The sequence below is a fragment of the Mirounga leonina genome, unplaced genomic scaffold (genome assembly GCF_011800145.1).
Source record: "Mirounga leonina isolate KUSES-001 unplaced genomic scaffold, KU_Mleo_1.0 Mir_366, whole genome shotgun sequence".
Taxonomy (NCBI): Eukaryota; Metazoa; Chordata; class Mammalia; order Carnivora; family Phocidae; genus Mirounga; species Mirounga leonina.
Genome location: NW_023270709.1, coordinates 19306465 through 19333551, shown reverse-complemented (window position 1 = coordinate 19333551; position 27087 = coordinate 19306465). Strand labels below are relative to the sequence as shown.

The 27087-nt window shown below is 44.6% G+C and overlaps 1 protein-coding gene across 1 annotated transcript in view; it reads left to right on the top strand.

Annotated features, from left to right (window-relative positions):
- Positions 1 to 27087, top strand: part of KIF13A (kinesin family member 13A) — a 205489-nt gene that overhangs the window by 165615 nt on the left and 12787 nt on the right. Inside the window, exons 21-36 of the mRNA XM_034985737.1 lie at positions 1187 to 1348; positions 1848 to 2021; positions 4310 to 4461; positions 6691 to 6823; positions 7009 to 7155; positions 10917 to 10955; positions 12593 to 12692; positions 14094 to 14220; positions 16241 to 16296; positions 18478 to 18602; positions 18871 to 19047; positions 20800 to 20892; positions 21070 to 21222; positions 22402 to 22479; positions 25226 to 25273; positions 26957 to 27068. Coding sequence (XP_034841628.1) covers positions 1187 to 1348; positions 1848 to 2021; positions 4310 to 4461; positions 6691 to 6823; positions 7009 to 7155; positions 10917 to 10955; positions 12593 to 12692; positions 14094 to 14220; positions 16241 to 16296; positions 18478 to 18602; positions 18871 to 19047; positions 20800 to 20892; positions 21070 to 21222; positions 22402 to 22479; positions 25226 to 25273; positions 26957 to 27068 — 1876 coding nt within the window. The remainder of the gene's footprint in view (positions 1 to 1186; positions 1349 to 1847; positions 2022 to 4309; positions 4462 to 6690; positions 6824 to 7008; positions 7156 to 10916; positions 10956 to 12592; positions 12693 to 14093; positions 14221 to 16240; positions 16297 to 18477; positions 18603 to 18870; positions 19048 to 20799; positions 20893 to 21069; positions 21223 to 22401; positions 22480 to 25225; positions 25274 to 26956; positions 27069 to 27087) is intronic.

Sequence of the window (27087 nt, the reverse complement as noted above, 5' to 3'; positions counted from 1 at the left end):
GGGCACAGCTCCTGTGGCAAAGGAATCCAGTGACTCAGTTCTTAAGCTGGGGTCTGGGCTGGGCTTTGAGTGTTCCATTCATCCCTCTGAAGTTATATTAAAAATGTATTAATTCTCAAAGACCATTGAAAAAAATCTTGAGAACTATTGCCTTCAAACTGATTTCTGCCATTCCCCCTCCTCTGATTCCTCCATATCGGTCTCACTCGTCCAAGACCATCGACGAATTTCTCAAGTCTCTGCTGCCAATGGCAGTGGGGGGTCTGACTCCCTTTAAAAATGGGCCTTCCTATTTAAGACAACAGCAGCATGGCTGGGACGTGTCACCTTCACAGCTCCAGCCGCTGCAACCTTAACCTGTGTTACGAAAGATAACTTGGCCAGTTATAGCGCTCTGAGGGTGCCAAGTGCGGGATAATTCTTGTCCTTCGGTTCAGTTCTGGGCACCCAGCTGGAAGAGGGGCACTGCCAACCTAGCTCCTGCCCAGAGGACCACCAGGATGTTGAGGACATGTTAAGCCTTTGGGGAGGGGGGGGAACAGTTTTAAAGGAACCGTTTCCTTATAACTGTGTCCTTGTGTTTGTTGCTCCTCCTGGGATGGGTCTCCTTCCTCCATGGACCCGCCTCCACCCTGCTCCCAGCCCCAGTGTGAGTCACATACCTATTCTCTACTCCCAAGAGAGTAGACTCTCCAGGAGCCTGGTGACCGTGTCTTTGGGTTTACTGTTGTAAAAGCAGTGTTTCGTGCAGTTCCTGGCTTACGACTGATTCCTGGATCAGTTTAACCCATCACAACCTGCACGTATCTCTACTATTTGTCTCGGTAGTCCCGTGAGGCAGGTGTTTGGTCAGCAGACTAAATGAATGAATACATATGAAGTGGAAAATAAACCACTCCGGGTAGAATACGAGAGCAGCCTTTACTCTGTTCGTGGGCTGCCTGTAAAGAAGGATGAGAAGGAAGATGACTCCAAAAGGCAAGTGGCAGAGAGGCAGGTTTGGCTCCAAGTCAGGCAGGGTGATTGCAGGGGAGGCGATGGAAGGACCGGCTGTGGAAGGCGTGAGGTTCCCACCGCCGGAGCAGGCCCAGCAGCAGCCCGGGGGTCTGGCGGCGTGCTCTCCGTCTCAGGTCAGGCTTCTGCACACGATGCCTGTAACCCACAGGCACTCTGGTCCCTGCTGCAGGTTGCCGGGCGTCTCCACGTAGAAGTGATGCGAGTGACAGGGGCCGTCCCGGAGCGCGTGGCGGAGGATGACTCCTCGGAGAACTCCAGCGAAGGCGGGAGCCTTGAAGTCGTGGACAACAGTGGGGAGGTCGTTCACCGGGTCAGGAAACTGACATGCCGGGTGAGAGGACAGGATGGGCGGGCGCGATAAGCCACCGTGTTCAGGCAAGGCAGCTCAACAGAAGATCTTGGGAGTTTTCGTAGAGCGTAGTAAACGTTAAGCTTTCTGAGCACAACTTCCACGGCGGGCAGTACTTTTTCCAGAAGTAGAGCGCACTTTCTGATGCCAGTTGATGAAATTTTAAGAAGCCCCTGGGCTTTTGGCTGCAGGAAGTGTATGTTGTTCAGGGAATCGTGCTTTTCCAGTAAAGGTTGCTTCTGCGTCAGAAGCTCAGCCAGTAGGAAAATTTGAGAGGATGAGTGTGTTTGTTGCCGGGCCCACATGCTACAGCGGTGGTCGTGGTACAGACTGATTATAAGTGGAACCCCTCATATGCCAGACGTTTTCAGGTATCCAACGGATAACCGATTTACTTAAAATAGAAGTATTGGAAGTAAGCGTGCATAGGTTAATGTTTTCTTGATCAGAATTTCATTGTTTTTTTTTTTAATCTCTTTAGGTAAAAATTAAAGAGGCAACTGGGCTGCCCTTAAACCTCTCAAATTTTGTCTTCTGTCAATACACATTCTGGGACCAGTGTGAATCTACGGTGGCGGCCCCAGTGGTGGACCCCGAGGTGCCTTCCCCTCAGTCCAGGGACGCCCAGTACACCGTCACTTTCTCTCATTGTAAGGTATGGGCGCCATTACAAGACGAGCTACACGGGAGGCAATGGACCTGGGTGCCATTCAAAACTCTTCTTATAACTTACAGGTTCCCCCTATAAGAATGTTTAATAAAGGTAATATGTGTGTTGCACTTTTTAACCTCAAAATGTACTTCAGTACAAATTCAGATGGGAAGGTTTTTTTTGTGTTTTTTTTTTAAAGATTTTATTTATTTATTTGACAGAGAGAAACAGGGAGAGAGGGAACACAAGCAGGGCTCGATCCCAGGACCCCGGGATCATGACCTGAGCCGAAGGCAGACGCTAAACGGCTGAGCTACCCAGGCGCCCCTGATGGGAAGTTTTTAAAATAAAATCTGAGGGTGCCTGTATGGCTCAGTTGTTAAGCGTCTGCCTTCAGCTCAGGTCATGATCCCAGGGTCCTGGGATCGAGCCCCACATCGGGCTCCCTGCTCGGCGGGAAGCCTGCTTCTCCCTCTCCCACTCCCCCTGCTTGTGTCCCTGCTCTCACTATGTCTCTCTCTGTCAAATAAATAAATAAAATCTTAAAATAAATAAATAAATAAACAAATAAATAAATAAAATAAAATCTGAAAGGCCTCTCCCTGAAGTCTTAGGTCCTAGAGGTGTAATGGCTAGTAACATTTGTACACATTTAGATAAACTATTTTTTGTGCCCTCCAACTTTTATCTATGTGTGGTCAATACATGTTCACACAACAATGGGCATAGATACCGTCTCTTACCATCATGCATGCATAATGTCTTTAGAAAGTTGTTTTTTTTTTTTTTTACAAAAATGTGGTCATGTTATGTATATTGTAGAATTATACCCTTTAATATAGGTGAACCTCTTTCCAGTCGTTGGAATACGGTATAACACTCCAAGCATCATATTCTAATGTGCCAAATGAGTTTTTAAAGAAAAGGTCAGTGGACAAGGTGAATTTTCGGTGACTGTTCGTTGGCCCTGTCGTGTGACCATCAGCCACCCTTCCTGGTTTTCACGTCAGACTGCCCACAGGTTGTTTCTGACTGACAGACAGACACTACATTCTGTTGTAATTTTGTTTTTCCTTGCACAATCCTTAACAGATACTCTAAACCCTTTCCTTTGGAAATTGTGCTTTTTCTTTCTGGCTCTACACCTATCAAATTTCACATAGGTAAAAGACTGTTAAGTCTTTCTTTTTCTGAAAACAAATAGTCCACTCTTTTTTTTCTTTCACCCATATTCACCAAGTCTGTTTCTCAGAATCCTTATGAGTTATTTTTTGGTTATTGTTGTCTGTATACTCTCTTAAATAGTCCCCATCTTTCTTTGGATCCACAAAGCTGTTCCTGTAGAAGAATGAAGCCTGAATTTTAAGTACATTCTGGTTAGCAACTATTTTGATGAACGCTAGTCGCAGAGACCTCGGATTCACTGTGTGACCTTGAATTCACTGTGTGACCTTGGGGTTTTTTTCATCAATAAGATGTGTAGCTTGTACTAATTGATCATTGGTTTGTTTTCCTTCTAAAATTCTGGCTCTATCTCCAAATACAATAAGTAAGAAGGTAAGTAGTAGAATGTTAAATCAACATAGTCTGGGAAGTCGACTCCCTTCATGCGAAGACGAGAACGTTGCATGACAGATGTGTACTTGGCTGAGCTTTCCAGAATTGAGAGCTGCAGAGTTGTCTTCACCAGAGACTTCACTAAGATGCTGCTGGAAAGATGCTCGGCTTGGCCCCTTGCCTGCCGCTTTGTTCAGGGTGATTTCCATACTCCAGTCCACTCAGTGTTCATTTCCTCACACTCCTCTGTCTGCGTTTCATGATGAGGAGCTGGAGTGGGGGAGTTTCAGAGCAAGAGCACAGAATCATGAAGATAATCATAGGAAATTTAATTCTGTTCACAGTCTCCCAAGCCATAGCAAGGAGCAATCAGACGTTCTTTTTTTGTGATGTGCTGATTAGCCTACGGCGGGAGTTCTGAGTGGTCCTCCAGAACCACGAAGAAAGCAGGTGCTAGGTGCGGATTCACTCCCAAGCACCGTGATGCTGGACAGGATGCTTCTTTCAGTGTCCGCCCTGATTAAAGAAGGGAGTTGCACTCAGTCCCTCCTTCCTTGCTAGTATAAGAGCTAGTATTCCGGGTCTTTAAAACAGCACAGGTGGTTTTCAGGTTGGGATCAGACTAAACCACCTCCAAAGTGGATCTCTACACAATGGAAGGGTAAAAACGGAAATTGCACAGATTGCTCGGTGCGTGATTCTCGTTGCTCTTCCCTTGCTCCCACTTGCCCCAGGACTACGTGGTGACGGTGACAGAGGAGCTCCTGGAGTTCCTGTCTGACGGAGCCCTGGCCATTGAGGTGTGGGGCCACCGCTGTGCTGGGAACGGCAGCTCTGTCTGGGAAGTCGACTCCCTTCATGCGAAGACGAGAACGTTGCATGACAGGTGTGTACTTGGCTGAGCTGATGCAGGCTCAAGACTGGCACCAGGCCAGAGGGTAAGAGTAGGGGTCCCCGGGCCTGCCTCCTCCTTGGTGAAATGGGAACAATAAAAGGAACTAGCAGGCATCGAGGACGTTGGATGGGGGAAGGAAAGCCTTTTCAACAAACAGTACGGAAACAACCACGTATCTGCTAGGTCAAAACCAACCTGGATCTTGGCTTCACACGATACACAAAATTTATTTTGGGATGGATCGGAACCTTTCATGGGAAAGATAAAACTGTAAAGCTTATTAAAAAAAAAAAAAAACAGGATATTTTCCTTTTTTTTTTTTCCTTTTTGGAAGCTTTTATAAAAGTCTGTATAGAGCAATATTTAGACTCTGGATTCAGCTGCCAAGGAGCCCCTGTTGTGCTGTGGGAACTGGCCAGGGCATGGCAGGCTGTTCCACAGTGGAGGTGCTGAGCAGTATCTCACCTTCGGGGTCCCCAGTGCTCACATGGTGAGGCACAGACCTCTTAGGGCCTGTCTCATCACGTGGGTCCCAGGGAAGCACAGTCTTCACTCTGATGCCCAGCACATCCTGTCTGAGCAGCAGTTAACAGGGTCCCCGCTGGTAATCATCACGCCAGCCACAAACTTGCTGGATTTGGCCCTCTGTCCTCAGAGTTTCCCGGACACCAGGACCTCACGGTTCTTTGGCCCCACTCTCCATGATGAACCACTGCACGCCATGGCAGATCCGCCACACAGCAAGGTATCCTAGGAGCTGGTCACGCAGAGACTTGGCCTGGGTGATAGCACACGGACCTCCCATGGCCACCTTTTTAGCATAAAGCTCTCCACTGCCCTCAGGGAAGCCAAACCTCTGCTGAACCACTGCAGTCAGTTCTCAGGTCCACCAGCCCTTTTCCCCAAAAACTTTGCGCATCCTGGTAGCCGAGATCATGATTTCTGTCCCGGTTCCTATAACTCGTACCTCAGCTCCAGAGTAGCCATCCTCAGCCAGCTCCTCAGTGAGAAACTCATTCACTTGAGCTTTGAAGATGCCATCGGCCACAAACTTCCTCTTCTTGGAAATTTGCCCCGTCATCTTGCGCAGGAGGATATCTTCTTGGAAATTTGATCCTTTGCCTTTTCTGTGACCTAGCAATCTACTCCTGGGTATTTCCCCAAGAAAAATGAAAATGTAAGTCTGTAAACAGACTTGTTCACAAATGTTCATGGCTGTTCTTCTTATAATATCCCCCAAACTGCCAACAACCCAAATGTGTGAGAATGTTTGATAAACAAATTATACTACTAGTCATGTAACAAATATTACTCAGCTCTGTTAACAAAGAAAAGGACAACAGATACCCATTTGAATGAATCGCAGAAACATTACACTGAACCAAAAAGGCCAGACCTAAAAGAGTATGCACTAATGATTCCCTTCTTATGAATTTCTAGAACAAGCAGAACTAATTTATTTTTTTTTTTTATTTTTTTTTAAAGATTTTATTTATTCATTTGAGAGAGAGAGCACATGAGAGGGGGGAGGGTCAGAGGGAGAAGCAGACTCCCCACTGAGCAGGGAGCCCGATGCGGGACTCGATCCCAGGACTCCAGGATCATGACCTGAGCCGAAGGCAGCTGCTTAACCAACTGAGCCACCCAGGCGCCCAATGAAACTTTATTTATTTATTTTTATAAAGATTTTATTTATTATTTGACAGAGAATGAGAGAGAGAGAGCACATGAGAGGGGTGAGGGGCAGAGGGAGAAGCAGGCTCCCCGCCGAGCAGGGAGCCCGATGCGGGACTCGATCCAGGGACTCCAGGATCATGACCTGAGCCGAAGGCCGTCGCTTAACCGACTGAACCACCCAGGCGCCCAAGCAGAACTAATTTATAGTTACATGGCCGCTGTGGGATGCTGTGGGTATTGAACGGGAAGGGGCGTGAGCAAACTTGCAGAGGCAAATGATGGGGTAGTGACAGAGGTATGTGCATTTTCACAATTCATCAAACTCTACTTGAAAACTGGACATTTCACTGAATATACATTATACCTCAATAAAATAAAGAGAAAAGCCAAACCATAGGGTTGTTTTGAGAGTTAAATAAGAAAACCTACATGACCGCGCGATGTCCAGCCCATAGTAAGGGCTCAGGGGGTGGTGGCTCATTCCTATTGCTCATGATGTCCCTGGGCATTGACGTTGTTGTCCATGGGAACGTGTTTCTGCAGGTGGAATGAGGTAACACGGAGAATAGAGATGTGGCTCTCCATACTGGAATTGAACGAGCTAGGAGAATACACAGCAGTGGAGCTTCACCAGGCAAAAGATGTCAACACGGGAGGCATCTTCCAACTCAGACAGGTACTAGGCTTGGTTTTCTTTGTTTTTGTTTTCTCTTTGTCCCACTCTTACACACCGTTTCTGGGAATTTTCTAGTTATGGGCTTCTGTATTCCCTGATTCTCTTCTCTTCCTTTATCCTCTTCCCCCATTCCTTGCCCTTCCCATTCCTGGCACCCATTGTCCCCCACCCGCCGCCCTCTGCAGGGTCATTCCCGGAGGGTGCAAGTCACAGTGAAACCCGTGCAGCATTCCGGGACACTACCACTCATGGTCGAAGCCATCCTGTCTGTCTCCATTGGGTGCGTCACTGCCAGGTCCACCAAGCTGCAGAGAGGGCTGGACAGTTACCAGGTAAGACCAGCACATTGGAAGTAGTCTGCAGCGAGGACCAGCTAATGCAGAGAAAGGCAGTCAGTGATCTGGGATGGAGACCTTTGGGGAATATGACCAAACTCCTTGTCCTGACCTTATTATCTATACCCCTCCCTTCACATTTCCATCCATTGCCTTTCTTATGAGGTTTGAAATACTGTACCAGCTTAGTGTTGATTAATAATAATTTTATTTGTAAACACACATATGAATGGTATGTTACTCATTTACTTCAGTCAGATTTCATTTTCTGTCTGGCTCCAGTTAGGTTATGTTGGATATTTGGCATGGTTGCCTGGCCCAGTCCACTTTTATTAATATAAAATTGCCCCCATACACTGGCATAATTTTTTTTTTAAAGATTTTATTTATTTATTTGACAGAGACAAAGCGAGAGAGGGAACACAAGCAGGGAGAGAGGGAGAGGTAGAAGCAGGCTTCCCGCTGAGTAGGGAGCCCAATGCGGGGCTCGATCCCAGGACCCTGGGATCATGACCTGAGCTGAAGACAACCGCTTAATGACTGAGCCACCCAGGTGCCCTACACTGGCATAATTTAACAGTTCTTTGAAAGCTTTCTTTTTTTTTTCCCAATTAAAAGTTGTCCTCATGATCATTTTTGTCCATTAAATCCTCCTTTACTAAATCTTCTGTTCTCATTTTAAAATTAAAAGATTGGGGGGCACCTGGATGGCTCAGCTGGAAGAACATGTGAATCTTGATCTTGGGGTCTTGAGTCCCATATTGGGTGCAGACATTATTTTTTAAATAAATAAGTAAATATTTGTAAAAAGTGAAAGGTGAAAACATCAAAGAATTAATCTTCATGTTACCAACCCCAGCTCTTCATCACTCTGTGAGGATGAACTTTGAGATTAGGAACTTGCCTGAAGTGGCCTGAAAGAAGGCATGTGCTTTCGCTCAGTCCCCAGTTTACTGTCAGGTATGAATTAGGGGAGGAATCAGCCCATTGAACTCTGGCTGCTTCACTACCACACGAGAGAGGGAGCACTGCCTGTTGTGACGTTTCTCTGTGGCACCTGGGTGGAGGCCCAGCCCGTCTTGAAAATGATTCATCTTCAGTCTCAGTTTCCTTGCACTCCCTGGCATTCAGGCGAAGACTTTCTGAAAGCTAGAAGGAACAGTGGCTTGGCCTACGAGGCCTTAGGAAGGCATGGTTTTGTCAAACGCCGCCTTCCCTGTCCCAGGCCAAAATTGCCCCTGGTTCTCAGAGCCAGAGAGAGTATGAAGGAAGGCCTGAGGACAGTCTGCTGTTCTGGGGGAGAAGCCTCCCCCAGACTTTTCCTCATATGTGGAGTAGAAGACTGGGTTGTGTGGATTCTCATCCCAGCTCAGTCCCTCACTCAGCCATCAACCTTGGGGGTGGCTGCAGGGCCTGGTAGAAAGGTCGCTGGCCTGGAACCGGGGGGACCTGGATTCTTCAGTCTAGCACGGCCTTCCTGGTTACCTTGTTGGGATAATGCAAACCTCGAGTTCCCCTTCTCTCTTCTCCAGAATGATGAAGGAGACTTAATAATTCCCTGAGATCCCAGTCTATACTAAAATTTTGTGGCTTAGTAAATCTCTCACCTTAGATAAAACTTTGAATTTACATCCTAAATCATGACCTATACAACCGGGATCACCAACTGACTACATGTTCCCATTTGAGGAACCTTATAAAGATTGATTATTTGCACTTTTAAAACTGCTCTACCTTCTGAGTTAAAACTCATTTTTGTCAAAATTCGAGCTTTCCCCAGTGCTAAATGCTCTTTAAAGAACATAGCGCCAGTCATGCAGATTTAAGTGGTGACTATTTCAGGACGCCTGGGTGGCTCAATCATTGAGCGGCCAACTCTTCATCTCAGCTCAGGTCTCGATCTCAGGGTTGTGAGTTCAAGCCCCATGTTGGGCTTCACACTGGGCATGGAGCCTGCTTAAAAAATCAATCAATCAATAAACTGTGGCTAATTTTTTTATAAAGATTTTTAAAATTTTATTTATTTTGGAGAGAGAGGACAGAGGGAGAGGGAGAAAAAGAGAAGTAGACTCCCTGCTGAGCACAGAGCCCGATGTGGGGCTCAATCCCACGACCCTGAGATCATGACCTGAGCTGAAATTAAGAGTCAGATGCTTAACTGACTGAGCCACCTAGGTGCCTCTAAACTGTGACTGTTTTAAAGCTTTTATTTTTCTTTGCAGCCATGCTCAAAGTCACATCCAGAACTTATTTTGTTGACGTAGTACTTTAGAAATATTCTGATGCGGTAGCTCAAGCCAGTCCAGAATATGCTGATTTCACAAGTTATACATCATGAAAGCTGAGGCTAGTTCTCAGTTAATAGAAGGATCTTCTTAGTCTAAAAAATAGTAATGATAAATTCAAGCTACTGTACTTTATTCAATAATGTGGGGAATTAAGTCAAAAATTACTTCAGGGGGTCTCTGGCTGGCTCAGTCAGTAGAGCATGGGACCCTTGACCTCGGGGTTGTGAGTTTGAGCCCCACGTTGGATATAGATATTACTTAAAAAATAAAATCTTGAAGAAAAAAGAAAAATTACTTCAGTATTAGGCATACATTTAATAAGTTAGTTACTCAAATGATGGGTTCCAAACTTAAAAAAAAAAGTGGATTTTGAAATCTATGCAGAGAATGTTTAACTGTATTTTTAAAGCACTTTTAAAAAGCAGTATATATTGAAGTATACTTATATATGAGAGTAATGTAATTATATTTTAAAGCACTTAAAAAAAAAGGTTTGTCTTTTTATGACTAGACCACTTCACTGCCTGTTTGAATATTAACCCTCCAATAGTAGGAAAAAAACAAAGACGATTATTACAGGGGCCAGGGTTCATTTTGAGTAGAACCTGCCTCCGGGTAGATGGTTATTCCCTACAAATGGGAGTTTCCTTACTCTTCTGTCTAAGGAAACCTGTCTCAACTAAATCCTTTTATTTTCAACATGGTGGTTTTGTTTTGCCAGATGTTTTTGCCAAAATCATTGCTTTATACAATTATTATAAACTATTGTAAACTGTATTACCCAACTGATTGGTATGATGCTAACATAACCAGTAATGGGCGACAGCAGATCCAATATTCAGCATGGCAGGCTGTGCTCTTGAGACTGTTGTACGCTGAGGAAGCCTGAGGCTCCCGGTGGGCTTTCGCCTGTGAGGATTTCCTCAGTGCATGTGGTGTGGTGCAGGGGGAAAGGACACTGAGTGGGGTAACTAGCAGCCTGGCACCCAGTCCTGACTCTGCCACCACTTGGGTGATCCTTGGGTTAAAACATTTCATCCTTCGGGGCCCCGTCTGCCTCACGGCTAAACTAAGAGATTGAGAGGTAGTCTAGTTCTACCATTTTGTCCTTCTGAGTCCGCCCCAAATCTCAGATAGCCCACCCAGAAATGCGTATGCGCCATTCGCATGATGACAGGGTAAAGCCTGGCCCAGTGACGTTGATTCCTAGTCCCATCGAAGAGAGTTCTTTTTTTTTTTTTTTTAAATGGTTGCTTTCTTTATTAAAAACATAACAAAACAAAACTCGAATTCTTAGAGGCGAGTGAATTAAATCCACTAAACCTTTCTTGCAAATCATTTAAATGTTTTATTATGCTGGGTGTTCCGTGTGCTGTCCATTGTAATGTGTGTGTTACGCTTGAAGAATTACCTGTGTGCTGTTTGAGAAACAAAAATGCATGTCCTTTGTGTTTATTTTTTTCCTCCCAGAGAGATGATGAGGATGGTGATGATATGGATAGTTATCAGGTATCGCTGTTGCTGTCGTTCTGTGGCATGGGGCACGGCTGCTGCTAACGGCTAGCATCCGCAAAGCAGAGGGCAGGGAGGAGGAAGGAGGACCATCGAGCAAGAACACGCAGACTCTCACTCGCTTTGGATTTGCTTTAAACATAATCAGGGATACAGTACTGTTGCTATAGATTTCTCTGTCCGTTCAAAACGTATGACCGGATACTGCATTGCTGCTCTGCTATCTTGAATTAGCTTGTAAAGACTTTCGAAGCAAGACCGTTATCACTGTATTAAGTGAATGATTTTTAAAACCGTGGAATCATCCATCCATAATCTTTCAGTTGAACCTTGTGTTTTCTATGCAAAACTGCACTTCGTGCCTCACGTCCAAGAGAGTAGGACTGTTCTAATCTGCAGTTTTAGTTTAAAAGTCTCTTGCTGGATAGGAAATTGAAAACATTTCATGCACATAGTTTAGTTTGGGTTAGCCAGCTTCTTTCTGTCATTAGGACCCAGCTTAATTATCCATAACTTGGAGAATTTAAATCTCAGCTTTTTCTTTTTGGAAATTTAGAAAAAAAAAAAAAAAAGCCACCCGTGAACTCGTCCCTAGTCAGTGCTGGCCAGCCTCCTGTCATGGAATGTGGGACGATAGGACCAGGCAAGGCAGCAAATCAAAGTGAAGTTTTCCGGGTTTGGTTCCCAGTCTTTGTACTCATTCTCCACAGTTTTCCCGGGGTGCCTTCCGGTATGTGAACTGTGGGTACGTTGTAGATAGAGCCTCAGAAGTCCCCTGCCACCCGCTCTTAATGCCACGTCTTAAGGGTTAGACTGGAATGAGGCAAGTCAGAGAGCATTTTGAGTAGAATTGATGGGTTTATTTCCCTCATAACTTTACTAAAAGAAAACAAGCAAACGAAAACCAACTTCAGGGGTGAAATCCCAGTCTCCCCTTGGATCTCAGCAATGCCATTAACTAACGTCCTGCTGTCCGTGCGCTTCCGGCCACGTTGTTCACGGCCACGTCCCAGCGGCTGCTTCTGGGAGTTCTTAAAGCATGGCTGGCTGCATGTGGGCTGTTTGCATGGGAGATTTTTGGTGAGCCTTACGGTAGTGGTCGGAGGTAAAATCTTGGCAGCAAGTTTGAAAGGTTCTCTGCTGATCTGTTCTTTGCATTTCAGAAAATACATGTTTCGAGGCCATTGAATGACGAACTATGAAAATGCCTGTTTTCTCTTTTTCCATTCCATTCGCTGTTCCATGATTTGGGCTCTGTTCATGGTGTCCTTCTGCTTGGAATCATGCATCCTTCAAATGAATAGCTCTGATTTAAACACACACACACACACACACACACACACACACACACGTAAGAATCATCCCCACAGCTGGTGTAGTTTGAGCTTCTCTTGCTTTTAAGTATAATTATCCTTTTGGCAATCCAGGGGCTCTGATTTCTGAGTAATGGGTTCCTTGATCAGCATGCTATGTTTCTGAGGCCTCTTTGCTTTCTGGCATATTAATCATACAGCAGTGTTCAATGGCCTTTCCGAATGAAAACTTTCCTGATCCATGTAAACATCTTTGCTTAAAAAAAAAAAAAAGAGTCGTCTGTGTATTCTACAGGAAAATGTTTTCCCTCCCAACGTCAGGAAGAAGACTTAAACTGTGTGAGAGAGAGGTGGTCTGACGCACTCATCAAACGACGAGAGTACTTAGATGAGCAGATTAAAAAAGTCAGCAATAAAAAAGGTATGTGAGATTAAACTCTTTCCCGGGAGTGGCCTTTTCCCTTCTAGACAGTCGTCGGGACAATGTGATCTTAGTGTTCTGACCTCATAACAATTATAGACAATAGTGACTCCTTTGGCATGGTATTGGATTGGAAAGTAATAAACGTTTACAAGCCTCTGCGTCAACGGTGATGTTAAATGTTAAACTCGCATTTAGTTCCGAAGAATGCAGATGCTGTCAGAACCCACATGTCCTTACAAGGCGCTCCGGGCTCCGGACCTGGGACTGACAGCAGCTCTCGGGTCACACGTGGCAGGTCAGCACCCAGCTCCTGTGGGGCGGCAGTGATGTGCTCAGCTGGTGCAGGTGGGCCTCCTGGCCACTCAGCTCCAGGGACACAGTTTGCTTTTGCTGGCGGCAGCCGTGTGGGCTCCAGGGTCGAGCTATGTTCTTAAAACCCTTAGTCTCTCACCCTGACTTGATGGTCCATGCATTGTGGTGGGTTCTGCATCAAAGGACACATTATGAGTGTTCATCCATTTCAAGTAGAAGTTAGCAAAAGCTCCCCCCTCAGTAGAACATCTTGGCTCAGCGTTCTTGATGTCAGTTTGTCTATGTGCTCAACCTGCTGATGGAAACTCGCTTTGACTCTACCCAGATAGCTCCAGGGTGGAATTATGAATCAGAGGGTTTCTTTTTTTTTTTTTTTTTTAAAGATTTTATTTATTTTTTTGAGAGAGAGAGAATGAGAGACAGAGAGCATGAGAGGGAGGAGGGTCAGAGGGAGAAGCAGACTCCCTGCCGAGCAGGGAGCCTGATGCGGGACTCGATCCTGTGAGTCCAGGATCATGACCTGAGCCGAAGGCAGTCGCTCAACCAACTGAGCCACCCAGGCGCCCTGAATCAGAGGGTTTCAAAATATGTTCTGTAAAATCCCTTTAGTAAGGAACATAAAGGACAATAAAGTTAGTCTTACAGAGTGTGGCGTGTTTTAATCCTCTGTACAGTGGTGTATAGTTTTATAAAGCAATGTCACATCCATTATGTCACTGGATCTTTCCAACAAGCGTGTAAAGTAGACATGACTTGTATGAGCCCTATTTGATGGATTAGGAAGCCCAGACTCGTCTGTCGAATAACTTCCCCAGAGTACAGAACCAGGAAACATAACCCGTGTTCTCATCCCTGTCCTGATGCTCTTTTCCATGTCCCTACCCGGAGGTCCATCAAGTGAGAATCCTAGCCTCTCTGAGCTTGTCTGGGTGCTCAGGCTGGAACTTCAAAGCCTCCCATCCTTTTTGGAACATCATGGATGTTCCAGCCACTTGGGGATGTCACCAAGTGAAAACCTATTTATTTTAAATCTGGAAATTGTCTTTTCCCCCGTCTTGGTGCTCATCCCCTCATTTTGTCCTGCAGAGAAGACGGAGGACGACGTGGAGCGGGAAGCCCGGCTTGTGGAGCAGTGGGTGGGCCTGACCGAGGAGAGAAACGCCGTGCTGGTGCCTGCCCCCGGCAGCGGGGTTCCGGGGGCGCCCGCCCACTGGTGAGTGGCCTGACAGGGTGGGGCGGACGGCCTGCACCAGTGTCGTGCGAGTGACTTTCCAGGACTGTCACAGTCCATGCTGAGTGCCGTGAGCTGCTCAGGGAAGGACCACCCATGTCTCGTGCCGCCTTCCCTTTTTCCTTCCCCATGGCAGCCAGCTTCCTCTACCAGGAAGCCGGGGAGCGTCTGTTGATTACCTGGCCAGGAAGCAGATACCACACTTCTCAATTTCTTCACATGAGCAACTTGGACATGGTTTCCTCATCTCCAGAAATTCTCTTATTTCGGCTTAAAAGAAGGGTGTATCCAGAGTCTACTTGAAGAGGGGAGAAAATACATTTTCTTCTTAGCCCTCGTGCCTGCTCAGTTTGGTCCCTAGCATAGAGTCAGGTCTTGAGCCCTAAATAACCATGGTCAGTCAGTTGGTTAATCAGTCCATCCCAATGCTCATCAGAAACAGCATGGTATCCTAGGCTCTGGAGTCAGGTAGATCCTGATTGAGTTTCCAGCTGCAGTGTTAAATGTCGTTAACTTCTCTGAGGCTTTGTTCTTTTTTTTTTTTCAAGATTTTATTTATTTATTTGAGAGAGAGAGAGCGCAAGTGCAGTGGGGAGGAGCAGAGGGAGAGGGAGAAGCAGAGCAGGGAGCCCGATGCGGGGCTCGATCCCAGGAACCCGAGATCATGACCTGAGCCGAAGGCAGACAGACGCTCAACCGACTGAGTCACCAGGCACCCCCAAGGCTTTATTCTTAATCTATGAATGGAGCCCCGTTTTTGGTACTGTTGAAAGGATTAGAGATAATATATTAAAAACACCTTGTTGGTGCCCATATGTTAAGTGGTAACTACTCCTGCTGCTTATTCTCATTCTCATTCTTATTACAAGAGTATGTCCTGGGCATTTAGGAGAAATCAGACTCCTTTTGAACAGAGGGTGTACATGCCCAGATTGTCTCTTTAGGGTAGGCGCAGAAGCATAGTGCTGTTATTTGCGTCTATAATGATAAAGGGAAGTATAATGGAGTTGATAGTGTTATGAAACCAGCAAATCTGAATTTTCTGGCACATAATTTGTGACCTGATGTTTCTCCCACAGTCCCGGAGTCCTGCAGGGCACACACGCCGTCTGTCTGCCAGCCACATGGTTGCAGACGGCCACCTCATTCCCAGTCTTGTTCTGCTCCCTGAGGCCCTGTCTAGACAGCCCTTCTCCTTAGCCCAGTCACTTTCGTTTGAGCCATTTCCAAACTTCAGGCCATCTTGACTGTTTGTAAAATGTGGAATCCTGGGTCCTGTCCCTCGTTATTTTGATTTACAAGAGGAAGGATGGGCCCAGGACTTTTCATTTTCAGAGCCTCCCCCCCGGTGACTCAGATGCATATGGGCCAGTTTTTGATAAAACACTGCTTTGGTCTTTTTCATAGACAACCCTTCCTCCTTTAATAGGTCTTTCATACTCTAAGCTTTTTCAGTGTTGTCTTTTTTGTTTACTTCCTCTGGGTTCTGATCCTGTCCCCTGTCTCTAGTCTTAACACCATCCCTTCCCTTTTTCCCATCACTAGGACTATTTCTAGAAAGCCATCAAATAATCTTTGTTTCAATTAATTACATCTGATTTATATAACTGGTGGTTCTTTATGGAAGTCACATAATTCTCGTGATGTGTGTTAACAGGGACATCAAGAGATGTGCAGATAGGGCCCCTGGGTGGCTTAGTCAGTTAAGCATCTGCCTTCAGCTCAGGTCATGATCTCAGGGTCCTGGAATTGAGCCCTGCATTGGGCTCCCTGCTCAGTGGGGAGTCTGCTTCTCCCTCTGCCTGCTACCCCCTCCTGCTTGTGCTTGCTTACCCTCTCTCTCAAATAAAATCTTAAAAAAAAAAAAAGTGCAGATATTTCATGAATAGAATCTCTGTCCCCATAGTGGTTCTTTTCCGCTTCCGCGCCTCTGTGGTGTTTGATCATCTAACACAATGTAAAACACGTATTTGTTGTGATTAAATTTTGTTGTTAAATTTAGGGTCCCACCACCTGGAATGGAAACTCACATACCGGTTCTCTTCCTTGATCTGAACGGTAAGCAGATCCGTGTTCGAGGGGCCCTCGCGTTTCATTTAGGTTTGTAATCTTTTCAGACCCACCTGATTTTGATTCCTTAAATGACTTTTCTAATCACTCGTATGCTGTGTCTAGGTGACATTTTTAGTCCAACCAAATGTATAAACCTTGACGTGTAGCATCACTGGAAGAGCGAAGTGGATATTTAGTCTTAAAAAGAGTTACGAGAGAGGGGCGCCTGGGTGGCTCAGTTGGTTAAGTGACTGCCTTCGGCTCAGGTCATGATCCCAGGGTCCTGGGATCGAGTCCCACATCGGGTTCCTGGCTCAGCAGGGAGTCTGCTTCTTCCTCTCCCTCTGCCTCTCCCATTGCTCATGCTCTCTCTCTCTCTCTGTATCTCAAATGAATAAATAAAATCTTAAAAAAAAAAAAAGTTACGAGAGATAACTCTCAGAGTTATGAGAGAGATGTCGTAACTCAAAAATGTCAAAACAGTTACAGTTGAGGGCGCCTGGGTGGCTCAGTTGGTTAAGCGACTGCCTTCGGCTCAGGTCATGATCCTGGAGTCCCGGGATCGAGTCCCGCATTGGGCTCCCTGCTCAGCGGGGGATCTGCTTCTCCCTCTGACCCTCCCCCCTCTCATGCTCTCTCTCTCTCATTCTCTCTCTCTCAAATAAATAAATAAAATCTTTAAAAAAAAAAAAAACAAACAGTTACAGTTGAGAGACATCAGTGGACACAAGAATTACCTGAGATGGGGCGCCTGGATGGCTCAGTTGGTTAAGCGACTGCCTTTGGCTTGGGTCATGATCCTGGAGTCCCGGGATCGAGTCCCGCATCGGGCGGGCTCCCTGCTTGGCGGGGAGTCTGCTTCTCCCTCTGACCCTCCTCCCTCTCATGCTCTCTGTCTCTCATTCTCTCTCTCTCAAATAAATAAATAAAATCTAAAAAAAAAAAAAAAAGAATTACCTGAGAAAGTAATCACCCTCAGAGATTCTGAACCTTTAGGCTTGTGGGGCCCTAGGAATCTGCATTTCTGATTAGAGCCATTCCCCCCGCCCCCCTCCGCCATAGCGCCAATGCCAGAATGTGATTACACTGTAAACCCTGCATTAAGGGTTGTTCTTTACTGTAGCGATTGGATTGAACCTGCATGAACCAAGAATGATGGTCCTCAGTGTATTTTAGCAGGAAAATCCACTTTCAGAATGAAATCTTAAATGGAAGCCTGTATGTAGACTACAAAGGCAGAGTTGCCAAGTGGGGTGATGGGCGGGCTCAGGCAAGCTCTTCCGCACACGGCCCCTGGAATCTCAAAACACAGCCTGGAAACCTGTCTTTTGGAGGGAGGGCCCTGGGGAGGGTGACTTTGGCTCTTCCTAGGAAGAATTGTTTAAGATCCTGGAAGTAGGACGTGTGCCTCATGAAGCGATGGGCTCCCTGTTATTGGAGGGATACGCATAATGGTTGGATGACCACGTATAGAAATTTGTGAAGGGTGAATCCCACATGGCTTAGGGCATTGGAAGAAGATGATCTTTGTATTTCGCCCAGGTGCTTGGAACTTGATTCCAGATTGATTATTTAGCTGTTCAAATCTCTAATCATGTGTAAGTTGTATAAGTAGGACGCAAGCGTGACACCAGGTTACACGGAGATTTGACCTCAGAAAGTAGGAGTCTCAGCTGTGTTTTTGTAGAGAAAATCTCTGCTCCTAGGATTGCATATGGAATATATTTGTCTCTTTTATTAGAGACTCATGGGGTACCTTTTTGGCTCTCATAGTTGTTTCTGGAAAGGATAAGACCTATTGTGAGGAATTAGCATCTCTATTTCCACTGTGGGATAAGGAAGGAAAGAAAAAAATGAAAGTGCAACAAGTCATCTGTGGAAAGCATATTTAAAAATTTTCAGTGCTGGGGCGCCTGGGTGGCTCAGTCGGTTAAGCATCTGCCTTCGGCTCAGGTCACGATCCCAGAGTTCTGGGATCGAGCCCCGCATCGGGCTCCCTGCTCAGCGGGAAGCCTGCTTCTCCCTCTCCCACTCTCCCAGCTTGTGTTCCCTCTCTCGCTGTCTCTCTTTGTCAAATGAATAAATAAAATCTTTAAAAAATAATAATAATAAAATAAAAATTTTCAGTGCTTGCTTAAAAAGTGACTTTTCCTTCCACTTCTGTTTCTGTGCCCTGGACGTGGTCAGCCGATGACCTCAGTGCTAACGAGCAGCTCGTGGGCCCCCACGCGTCGGGCGTCAACTCCATCCTGCCCAAGGAGCACGGCAGCCAGTTTTTCTACCTGCCCATCATAAAGCACAGTGATGAGGAGGTAATTGACCCCTGTGGTTCTCTTCCTGGGCTTCAGATGAGTGCACCTGCCTATGGGCCTATCTTCCCGTTAAACTGCTGTGGTCTGCTTTGGGGGAGAGGACTGGGGGCTTTAAAAAGTTGAATGTGTGTTGTCGCTCAGAAAAAGTGAGGAGAAACACGTATGATTCAGTGGGGTTGCGTTTCTCTTCTCATTCTCATGTGTGATGTCGAACCTCAGCCCCTGAGCTGGGTCTTTTCCCTGTCCCCAACCCTTCTCCTATTCTTAGGTTTCAGCCACAGCCTCCTGGGACTCCTCAGTGCATGATTCCGTTCACCTGAATAGGGTCACGCCGCAGAATGAAAGGATTTACCTGATAGTGAAAACCACGGTCCAGCTCAGCCACCCGGCTGCTATGGAGTTAGTATTACGAAAACGGATTGCAGCCAATATTTACAACAAACAGGTAGTAATGGGGTCTGATTCTGCTGTTGCCTACATGAGCTCAAAGTTTCTTTCTTCCCTCTGTCATAAAGCTGAACCATGTTTTGTGGTGCTGATACAGTGGACGTGCAAATTGTCACCACACTAGCCAAGTTACAGCCTGATTCTTATTGACCGCAGGTAACGGGGCATGAGGACAGCACAGGTGGATGTCACCCACCAAAGGACGTTCCCCCTTGGCCGGTTTGAGACCCATAATCCTAGGAAACAGTAGAGCTATGACGTCACTGTTTGAAAAAGGCTAAGTGCCAAGGCCAAGGAGTTTAGTGACAAAACAGGACAAGAGGCAGGCCCAAAATAAATCCTTGCTGCTGGGGCGCCCGGGTGGCTCAGTCGTTAAGCGTCTGCCTTCGGCTCAGGTCATGATCCCAGGGTCCTGGGATCGAGCCCCGCATCGGGCTCCCTGCTCCGTGCGAAGCCTGCTTCTCCCTCTCCCACTCCCCCTGCTTGTGTTCCTTCTCTCGCTGTGTCTCTCTCTGTCAAATAAATAAATTAGTAAAAAAAAGAAAAAAATCCTTGCTGCTTCCCAGATCTCATCCCACAGGTATTGCCAACAAAATGGACCCTCTCCAGTTTTCTTCTATACGAGGATTGATTAAACCCTATCAAGATCTTGGGGCGCCTGGGTGGTGCAGGCAGTTGAGCGTCCAACTCTGCTTGAGATTCTCTCTCCTCCTCCTGTCCTTCCTGCTTGTGCGCGCTCTCTCTCTAAAATAAATAGGTGGCTTAGTCGTTAAGCGTCTGCCTTCGGCTCAGGTCATGGTCCCAGGGTCCTGGGATTGAGTCCTGCATCGGGCTCCCTGCTCCATGGACAGTCTGCTTCTCCCTCTCCTTCTGCCCCTCCCCACCGCTAGTGCTCTCTTTCTCTGTCTTCCTCTCTCAAATAAATAAAATCTTTTTTTAATTTAATATAATTTTATTATGTTAGTCACCGTACAATACATCATTAGTTTGTGATGTAGTGATCCACGATTCATTGTTTTTGTAAAACACCCAGTGCTCCATGCAGTACGTGCCCTCTTTAATACCCATCACTGGGCTAACCCATCCCCCTCCCCCCTTCCCTCTAGAACCCTCAGTTTGTTTCTTGGAGTCCACAGTCTCAACAAAACAAAGAGGCAACCCACAGAATGGGAGAAGATATTTGCAAATGACACTACAGACAAAGTGCTGATTTCCAAGATCTATAAAGAACTTCTCAAACTCAACACCCAAAAAAACAAATAATCAAGTCAAAAAATGGGCAGAAGACATGAACAGACACTTCTCCAAAGAAGATATACAAATGGCTAACAGACACATGAAAAAATGTTCATCATCATTAGCCATCAGGGAAATTCAAATCAAAACCACATTGAGATACCACCTTACACCATTTAGAATGGCAAAAATTGACAAGGCAAGAAATAAATAAAATCTTTTTAAAAAAAATAATAATCTTTAAATAAATAACCCTATCAAGATCAAAAGGAAGGCTGCCAATGAGAAAGAAGCACAACCCCCAAAATCCCTGAATGGACTACAAATCCTAAAATCCCCAAATGAAGGACACTGTTGTCCTTCACGGTCAGAGGCAAGGATTTTTCAGTTCCGTTTTTCTGAGTTATTGTATGTGTATCAAAAACACAGTACTTGATAATGCTTCTACAATTTGTAAAATGCCGAATAACTTACGTATTTCACATCGCTTAATTCAGCTTTCCTTTCCTACCAGAGCTTCACCCAGAGTCTGAAGAGGAGAATATCATTGAAGAATATATTTTATTCCTGTGGTGTAACCTATGAAATAGTATCCAATATACCAAAGGTAAATATACATTACTTTTTAAAAATATCGAAATAGAAGTGTTAGAGAATGTGTTGATTCTTAGAACTTCTAAATCATTTTCTCACCACAATTTGGATAAAAATATTGTTCACATGAAAGTATTGTAATTAAAAAAAAAAAAAAGAAAGAAAGTGAATAATCTTCTTGTCCCTTCAGGCAACAGAGGAGATTGAGGACCGGGAAACCCTGGCTCTCATGGCAGCAAGGAGTGAAAATGAAGGCACTTCAGATGGGGAGACCTACATAGAGAAATACACGCGTGGCGTGCTGCAGGTGGAGAACATTCTGAGCCTTGAACGGCTCCGGCAGGCAAGTAGAAACAGCGTCCGGACCAGAGGGCGAGAGCACTAGCCTCCCCACCACCAAGTGGACAAGGACGAATTTATTTACCAAACACCTTCCCTCTGCATCTATCAGAGAAGGAAAACTTGAGTAGCAATCTCTCCAGACAAAGTAGCAAAAATGAAAATAATGTCTGCATTCTATTCAGTACCTTCTACTTAAGCACTCTGCCCAAGTAATTTAGATAACATTCTTTCATTTAATCTTCAAGATGGCCCTGCTAGGGAGGTAGACACTGTCAGAATCCCCTTTTCTACGTGAGAGAATTGAGGCCCCGGAAGTTAGCTAGCCTGCCCAAGGCTACACCGCTAAGTTGGTACAAAGTTGGTTGTAAACCAGGAAGGCTGGACTCCAGAGTCCATGTGCTTAGCCACATGCTGTTACTATTTCCCTAATTTTGGGGGGTCTAGGTTAACTTCTGCAACAGTAGCAGGACATTCCCATGAAACTAACCCACTAGGCAGTGGAACTCTGAGACAGGAGTTGTCATCCATAGAAGCAGCAGTTGGAAGTTCATGGAAAGTGCATTGTGAGCAACAAGAGGACTAAGATTGGCATCTGTCAGAAAAATCTGCCTTTAGTGGAAATCCCCCCGAAATTGCTGCGTGAATAAAACACAAACAGCATAGAAGTTGATGGTCATTTTGCAAATGAGATCTATTGTTAGGGGTATTTCTTCTCTGTTTTCTCTGTCTACCTCTGTAAAAAATCTACCACATAAATGTCTTTAGTTCAGGGGCGCCTGGGTGGCTCAGTCGTTAAGCGTCTGCCTTCAGCTCAGGTCATGATCTCAGGGTCCTGGGATCGAGCCCCGCGTCGGGCTCCCTGCTCCGCGGGAAGCCTGCTTCTCCCTCTCCCACTCCCCCTGCTTGTGTTCCTGCTGTCACTATCTCTCTGTCAAATAAATAAATTAAAAAAAAAAAAAATGTCTTTAGTTCAGCAGTTGTCCTGGTTTTGTGTATGGAAAGCATTTTTGGTAGATTAAGGAAAGAAAAATTAGTGAGGACCATAAGAGTCCAGCTTTTGTAACTATGGGAGGGAGTGTGGCATTAAAATGATGTGTCTTTCTATATTTTCTAAACCTTCCACAACAAACATATGATTTGTCATCAGAGGGGGAAAAAAATGTTACCTTGACCTTTGCAGGCGGTCACGGTCAAAGAAGCTCTGTCCACCAAAGCTCGGCACCTGAGGAGGAGTCTCAGCACACCGAACGTTCATAATGTGAGCACCCCCTGTGGAGGGTCTGTTGCTTCTGTGACATGTCTCAGGGTTTGAGGGGGGCACATGGGTCCTGGCGTGGGCATCCCGGACAGCCAAGCCTCTCCTCCCAGGGAAACACACCAGAGTGCAGTTACGATCCCATGCCCGCGCCTTTAGTGGAATCTTCCGGATTTCTCTTCAGAAAGTTATGTCCTTGAAAGACGTTTCTTGAGACCTAAATGGAACGTAGTTGGTTTAAGGGTGGCAGAGTTCGCTATAGCACTTGGCTGGGTGCTGCTCTGTCCTTGTCGCCCTGGTGGATTTTCCTGTGCTGCCCGTCAGTGTGATAGAGCGCTGGGTACCTCCGTGTCCACGCTTCCCTGGTCCGTGGTCTCTCCATTGACCATTTGATTCTCATTCTTAACCAGTTCATGTAGAAAATCCAATTGACAGGAACTGCTTAGTGGAGGGGACAGGGTCCCGGGACAAACTAGTGCACGGACAATTTCAAAGCAGTCTCTTCTCCAGAAGCAGCAGAATAAAAGATCCTCTCAAGGAAGGGCACAGTATCATTACCTTGTTCCTCTCCAGAATTGCCAGGAAATGATTAAAAACATGGTGAACGTATGTAAACGTTGTCTCAGAGCAGGCCACAGAGCCAGTCCCAGCACATCCCTATAGTGGTGTACATACAGGTTACTTCTGACCACAGTGCGGTTATTTAGAAACTGATAATAAGAGACTCATACAGTGTAAACTGAAAAATAGAAACTGGTACACACATCAGTGCTTGTGGGATGCAGGTGAAGTACTTAGAGGAAAACTAGGCTCTGAGTTCCCTATTATTCCATTTCTACTGCCGAATGCTAGACAGTAGAGAAAAATGAAAGAACAAGAGCCACTCTTAGGGATGTGTGGATCTTGTATTAAAAAGAAGAGTAAAAAACATGGAGGGAAACATCTGTGCTAAAAGGTAAAGACAGATCACCTAAAGGAGTATTCTGTCCCCACTCCTAGCCCCCTAGAAAATGAACCTACATCTGATCAAGACTCTGAATCTGACTGCTGATATTTACGGGGGACAGAAGAGAATGTTAAGTGACACCTAAGGAACTCCATTAGCAAAGGGAAACTTTATAGGAACAAATGACATAGAAAAAGGAAAACGTGTGAACTATTGTGATCCTGATTCAGAATTAACTGACAATGTGTCTGAGACATTTGAACACTGGGGGATATCGGTTACTATCTAGGAATCATTTAATTTTTTACAATGTGATAATGATATTCTAGTTTTGTTTTTGTTTTAAGATTTTATTTTTTTAAGTAATCTCTACATCCAACATGGGGCTTGAACTCATGACTCAAGAATCGCACGCTCCTCCAACTGAGCCAGGCAGGACCCCTGTGGTTATGGTTTTTTTAAAGAGAGGAGGAGTAATGTATTTTTTAGAGATTCACAGAGAAGTATTTATGGACAAAAGATTTTTAAATCAAAAAAACAAAATCAAAATAAAAAAAATTTAAAGGTAATAATACTAGAGCAGAATTATAATAAATTCAAAGAAGGTGTATGAAGATTAGAACAGAGATGTATGAAATAGAAAACCAACAATAGAATCAGCAAAGCTGAAAAGTGGGCTTTTTGAAAAGACTGGTCAAATAGACTGACTGACTTCTAGTTAAGATTAATTGGGGAAGGAGAGAAAATATTGGGATATTAATTCCAATATTATTGACAATAAAAAGGGACGTATCACGACAGATTTCGACAGTGTAAGAGCAAACTATGAATAATGTTATAGCAGTAAATGTAAAACAAGCTTCAACAAAATGGAATTTTCTTACAAAAACCAAATCTGAATACAGCTATCACCATTAATAAAGCGTAAACTCACAGAAAGAGAGACTGTGCTCATTGATGGGAACACACAGTATCCAAAAAATTGGCACATCTCCTTAAACTAATCTATAAATTCCCAGCATAATTTCTTATAGGATTTCATAAGCTAACCCCAGAATTGCTATGGAAGAGCAGAGTTGAAGGTGCATATGCGTTATCTACAGCCCAGAGATTCCAAGCCTTCACATACCCTTTAGAGCTCCTCATAGAAACGTAGGAGGAGGCTCCTGGCTGGCTGACTCAATCAGAGCATGCGATCCTCAGTCTTGGGGTGGTGAGTTCGAGCCCCTTGTTGGGTGTAGAGGTTGATTAAATTAATAAATAAATAAACTTAGAATAAAAAAGAAACATAGGATGGATTTAGAACTAAATGTTGAAATGTTATACATGTCAATCATTGTGGGATACAGCTAGAGTGATACTTAGGGACAATAATAATAATTTATTTTATCAGAGTTTGTAATAGAAAAAAATTAGAAGGAGCTTAGATACCTATCTAGAATAGAACAAATAAATTCTGAAACTAATGAAAAAGACCATGTATGGTGAGATACCACTTATTTTAATGATAAAAATATGCAAAATATATATTACATGTGCATATACATTATATTTAGATATAATATGTGCATATATTTTTATATATAAATCAATTTTATGAATATAAGAACTATACAAAGCCTGTATGGAAATAATCAACCCCAAATTTAGTGTGGTTGTTATTCCTGAGGATTGTAGAAAGAAGAGGGAGTTGAGACTCTTCATACAGGCTTCAACTGTAAATGTGACATTACATTTCTGTATTTCTGTGTAATTTATGTTAAATACATAAACCACATTGATGAAACCATGGCTCTCTTACAGGTCTCCTCCAGTCGACCAGACCTTTCTGGCTTTGATGAAGATGATAAGGTGTGTACCTGTGGTGTGGGCATGGCTAGGTTACTAGCAGAGTCGAAGTCTGAAAAGTTAGGGTATCTTGGTGTTTTTAAAATCTCAGGACTTCCCATCTTAATCTTATGCTGGTCATTGTCTCCACGCGTCCATTTCCAGGTTCAAATACTTGATGTGAAATTGCTATGCACTCAGTGTTAACATTGTACCTAGCATATTTTCCATACCAGCATAGTACGACACCAAATTGAACATTTGTGTGTTTATGGGTCTCACTCAGTGATTTAAGAAAGTATTATATCAACTGAGGTTTGCTGGAGGGGAGGGGGATAGGGGGATGGGGTAAATGAGTGATGGACATTAAGGAGGGTATATGTTATAATGAGCACTGGGTGTTATATAAGACTGATGAATCACAGGGGTGCCTGGTGGCTCAGTCGGTTGAGCCGCTGCCTTCGGCTCGGGTCATGATCCCAGGGGCCTGGGATCGAGCCCCACATCGGGTTCCCTGCTTAGCGGGGAGACTCTGCTTCTCCCTCTGCCTCTGCCTGCCTCTCTGCCTACTGTTCTCTCTCTCTCTGTGTCAAATAAATAAATAAAATCTTTAAAAAAAAAAAAAAAGACTGATGAATCACAAACCTGTTCCTCTGAAACCAATAACACATTATATGTGAATGTATTTATTTATTTTTTAATTTGAGAGAGAGAGAATGAGAGAGAGAGCACATGAGAGGGGGGAGGGTCAGAGGGAGAAGCAGACTCCCCGCCGAGCAGGGAGCCCGATGCGGGACTCGATCCAGGGACTCCGGGATCATGACCTGAGCCGAAGGCAGCCGCTTAACCAACTGAGCCACCCAGGCGCCCACATTTATGTGAATTTAAAAAGAAAACAAAAAACAAAAAAGGAAAAAAAAAGTATTATATCTACCATCGCATAATCAAAATTAATTCAACTAGGCAAATTAGGTGTCTAAAAATAAGGATATTTTGCAACATGACCTTTCTCAGCAAATATTGCTTGGAGCGTATATTATATTTACGTTATTATGTGAGGGACTGAGTGATTCAAAGAGTAAAACATGGATTATGTCATCAAGAGTTTAAAATCCAGTCTTTTAGGCAGCCAACTCCTGAGAAGTTGCGTAAGATTAAATAAGTTTATATGATACACAAATGGAGTTTTCTTTCCTTAGTGTACCAATATTTTATGCTAGTTTGATCCTTTTAACTCTCAGGTCTGGTTTGCCTGGGGCAGTCCTAGCGTATGCCTGCTACCCGGGCGAAATTATTAGTGGAACCCATTCACTCCAAAAAGCGTTTCACTGTGGTCTCTAAATTATTCAGTCACCCTAGATACATACCAAATTTATCAAGGTGGCTCCCTTTGCAGGGGAGGGAGGAAAATGGGTGGGACCTTAGGGATTCAGGGGATTTTATTCCATTTGTTATAATTTTATTAAATCTTGGACAAATATGATAGGATTATTAACATTAAGACTCTAGCTCTACCCTGGGTATGATAGTATTTGTCATATTATTCAGCCATTCATACTTTTCTGTATGTTTGAAATACTTTATAATAAAAATAAAAGAAAGAAGAGCATGTACTGCCATTAAAAAATAGGAAAAAACTCAAATCTGGGCTTCACTTCTCATTTTAAAGGGACTTAATTACAGCTAACCCGTATCTTTCCCTTGTAGGGTTGGCTAGAGAACCAATTAGACATGTCTGACTATAGCTCCAGTTACCAAGATATAGCCTGTTACGGAACTTTACCCAGGGATTCGCCTCGAAGGAGTAAAGAAAGTAGTGGTGAGATTGTTTTTCTGTG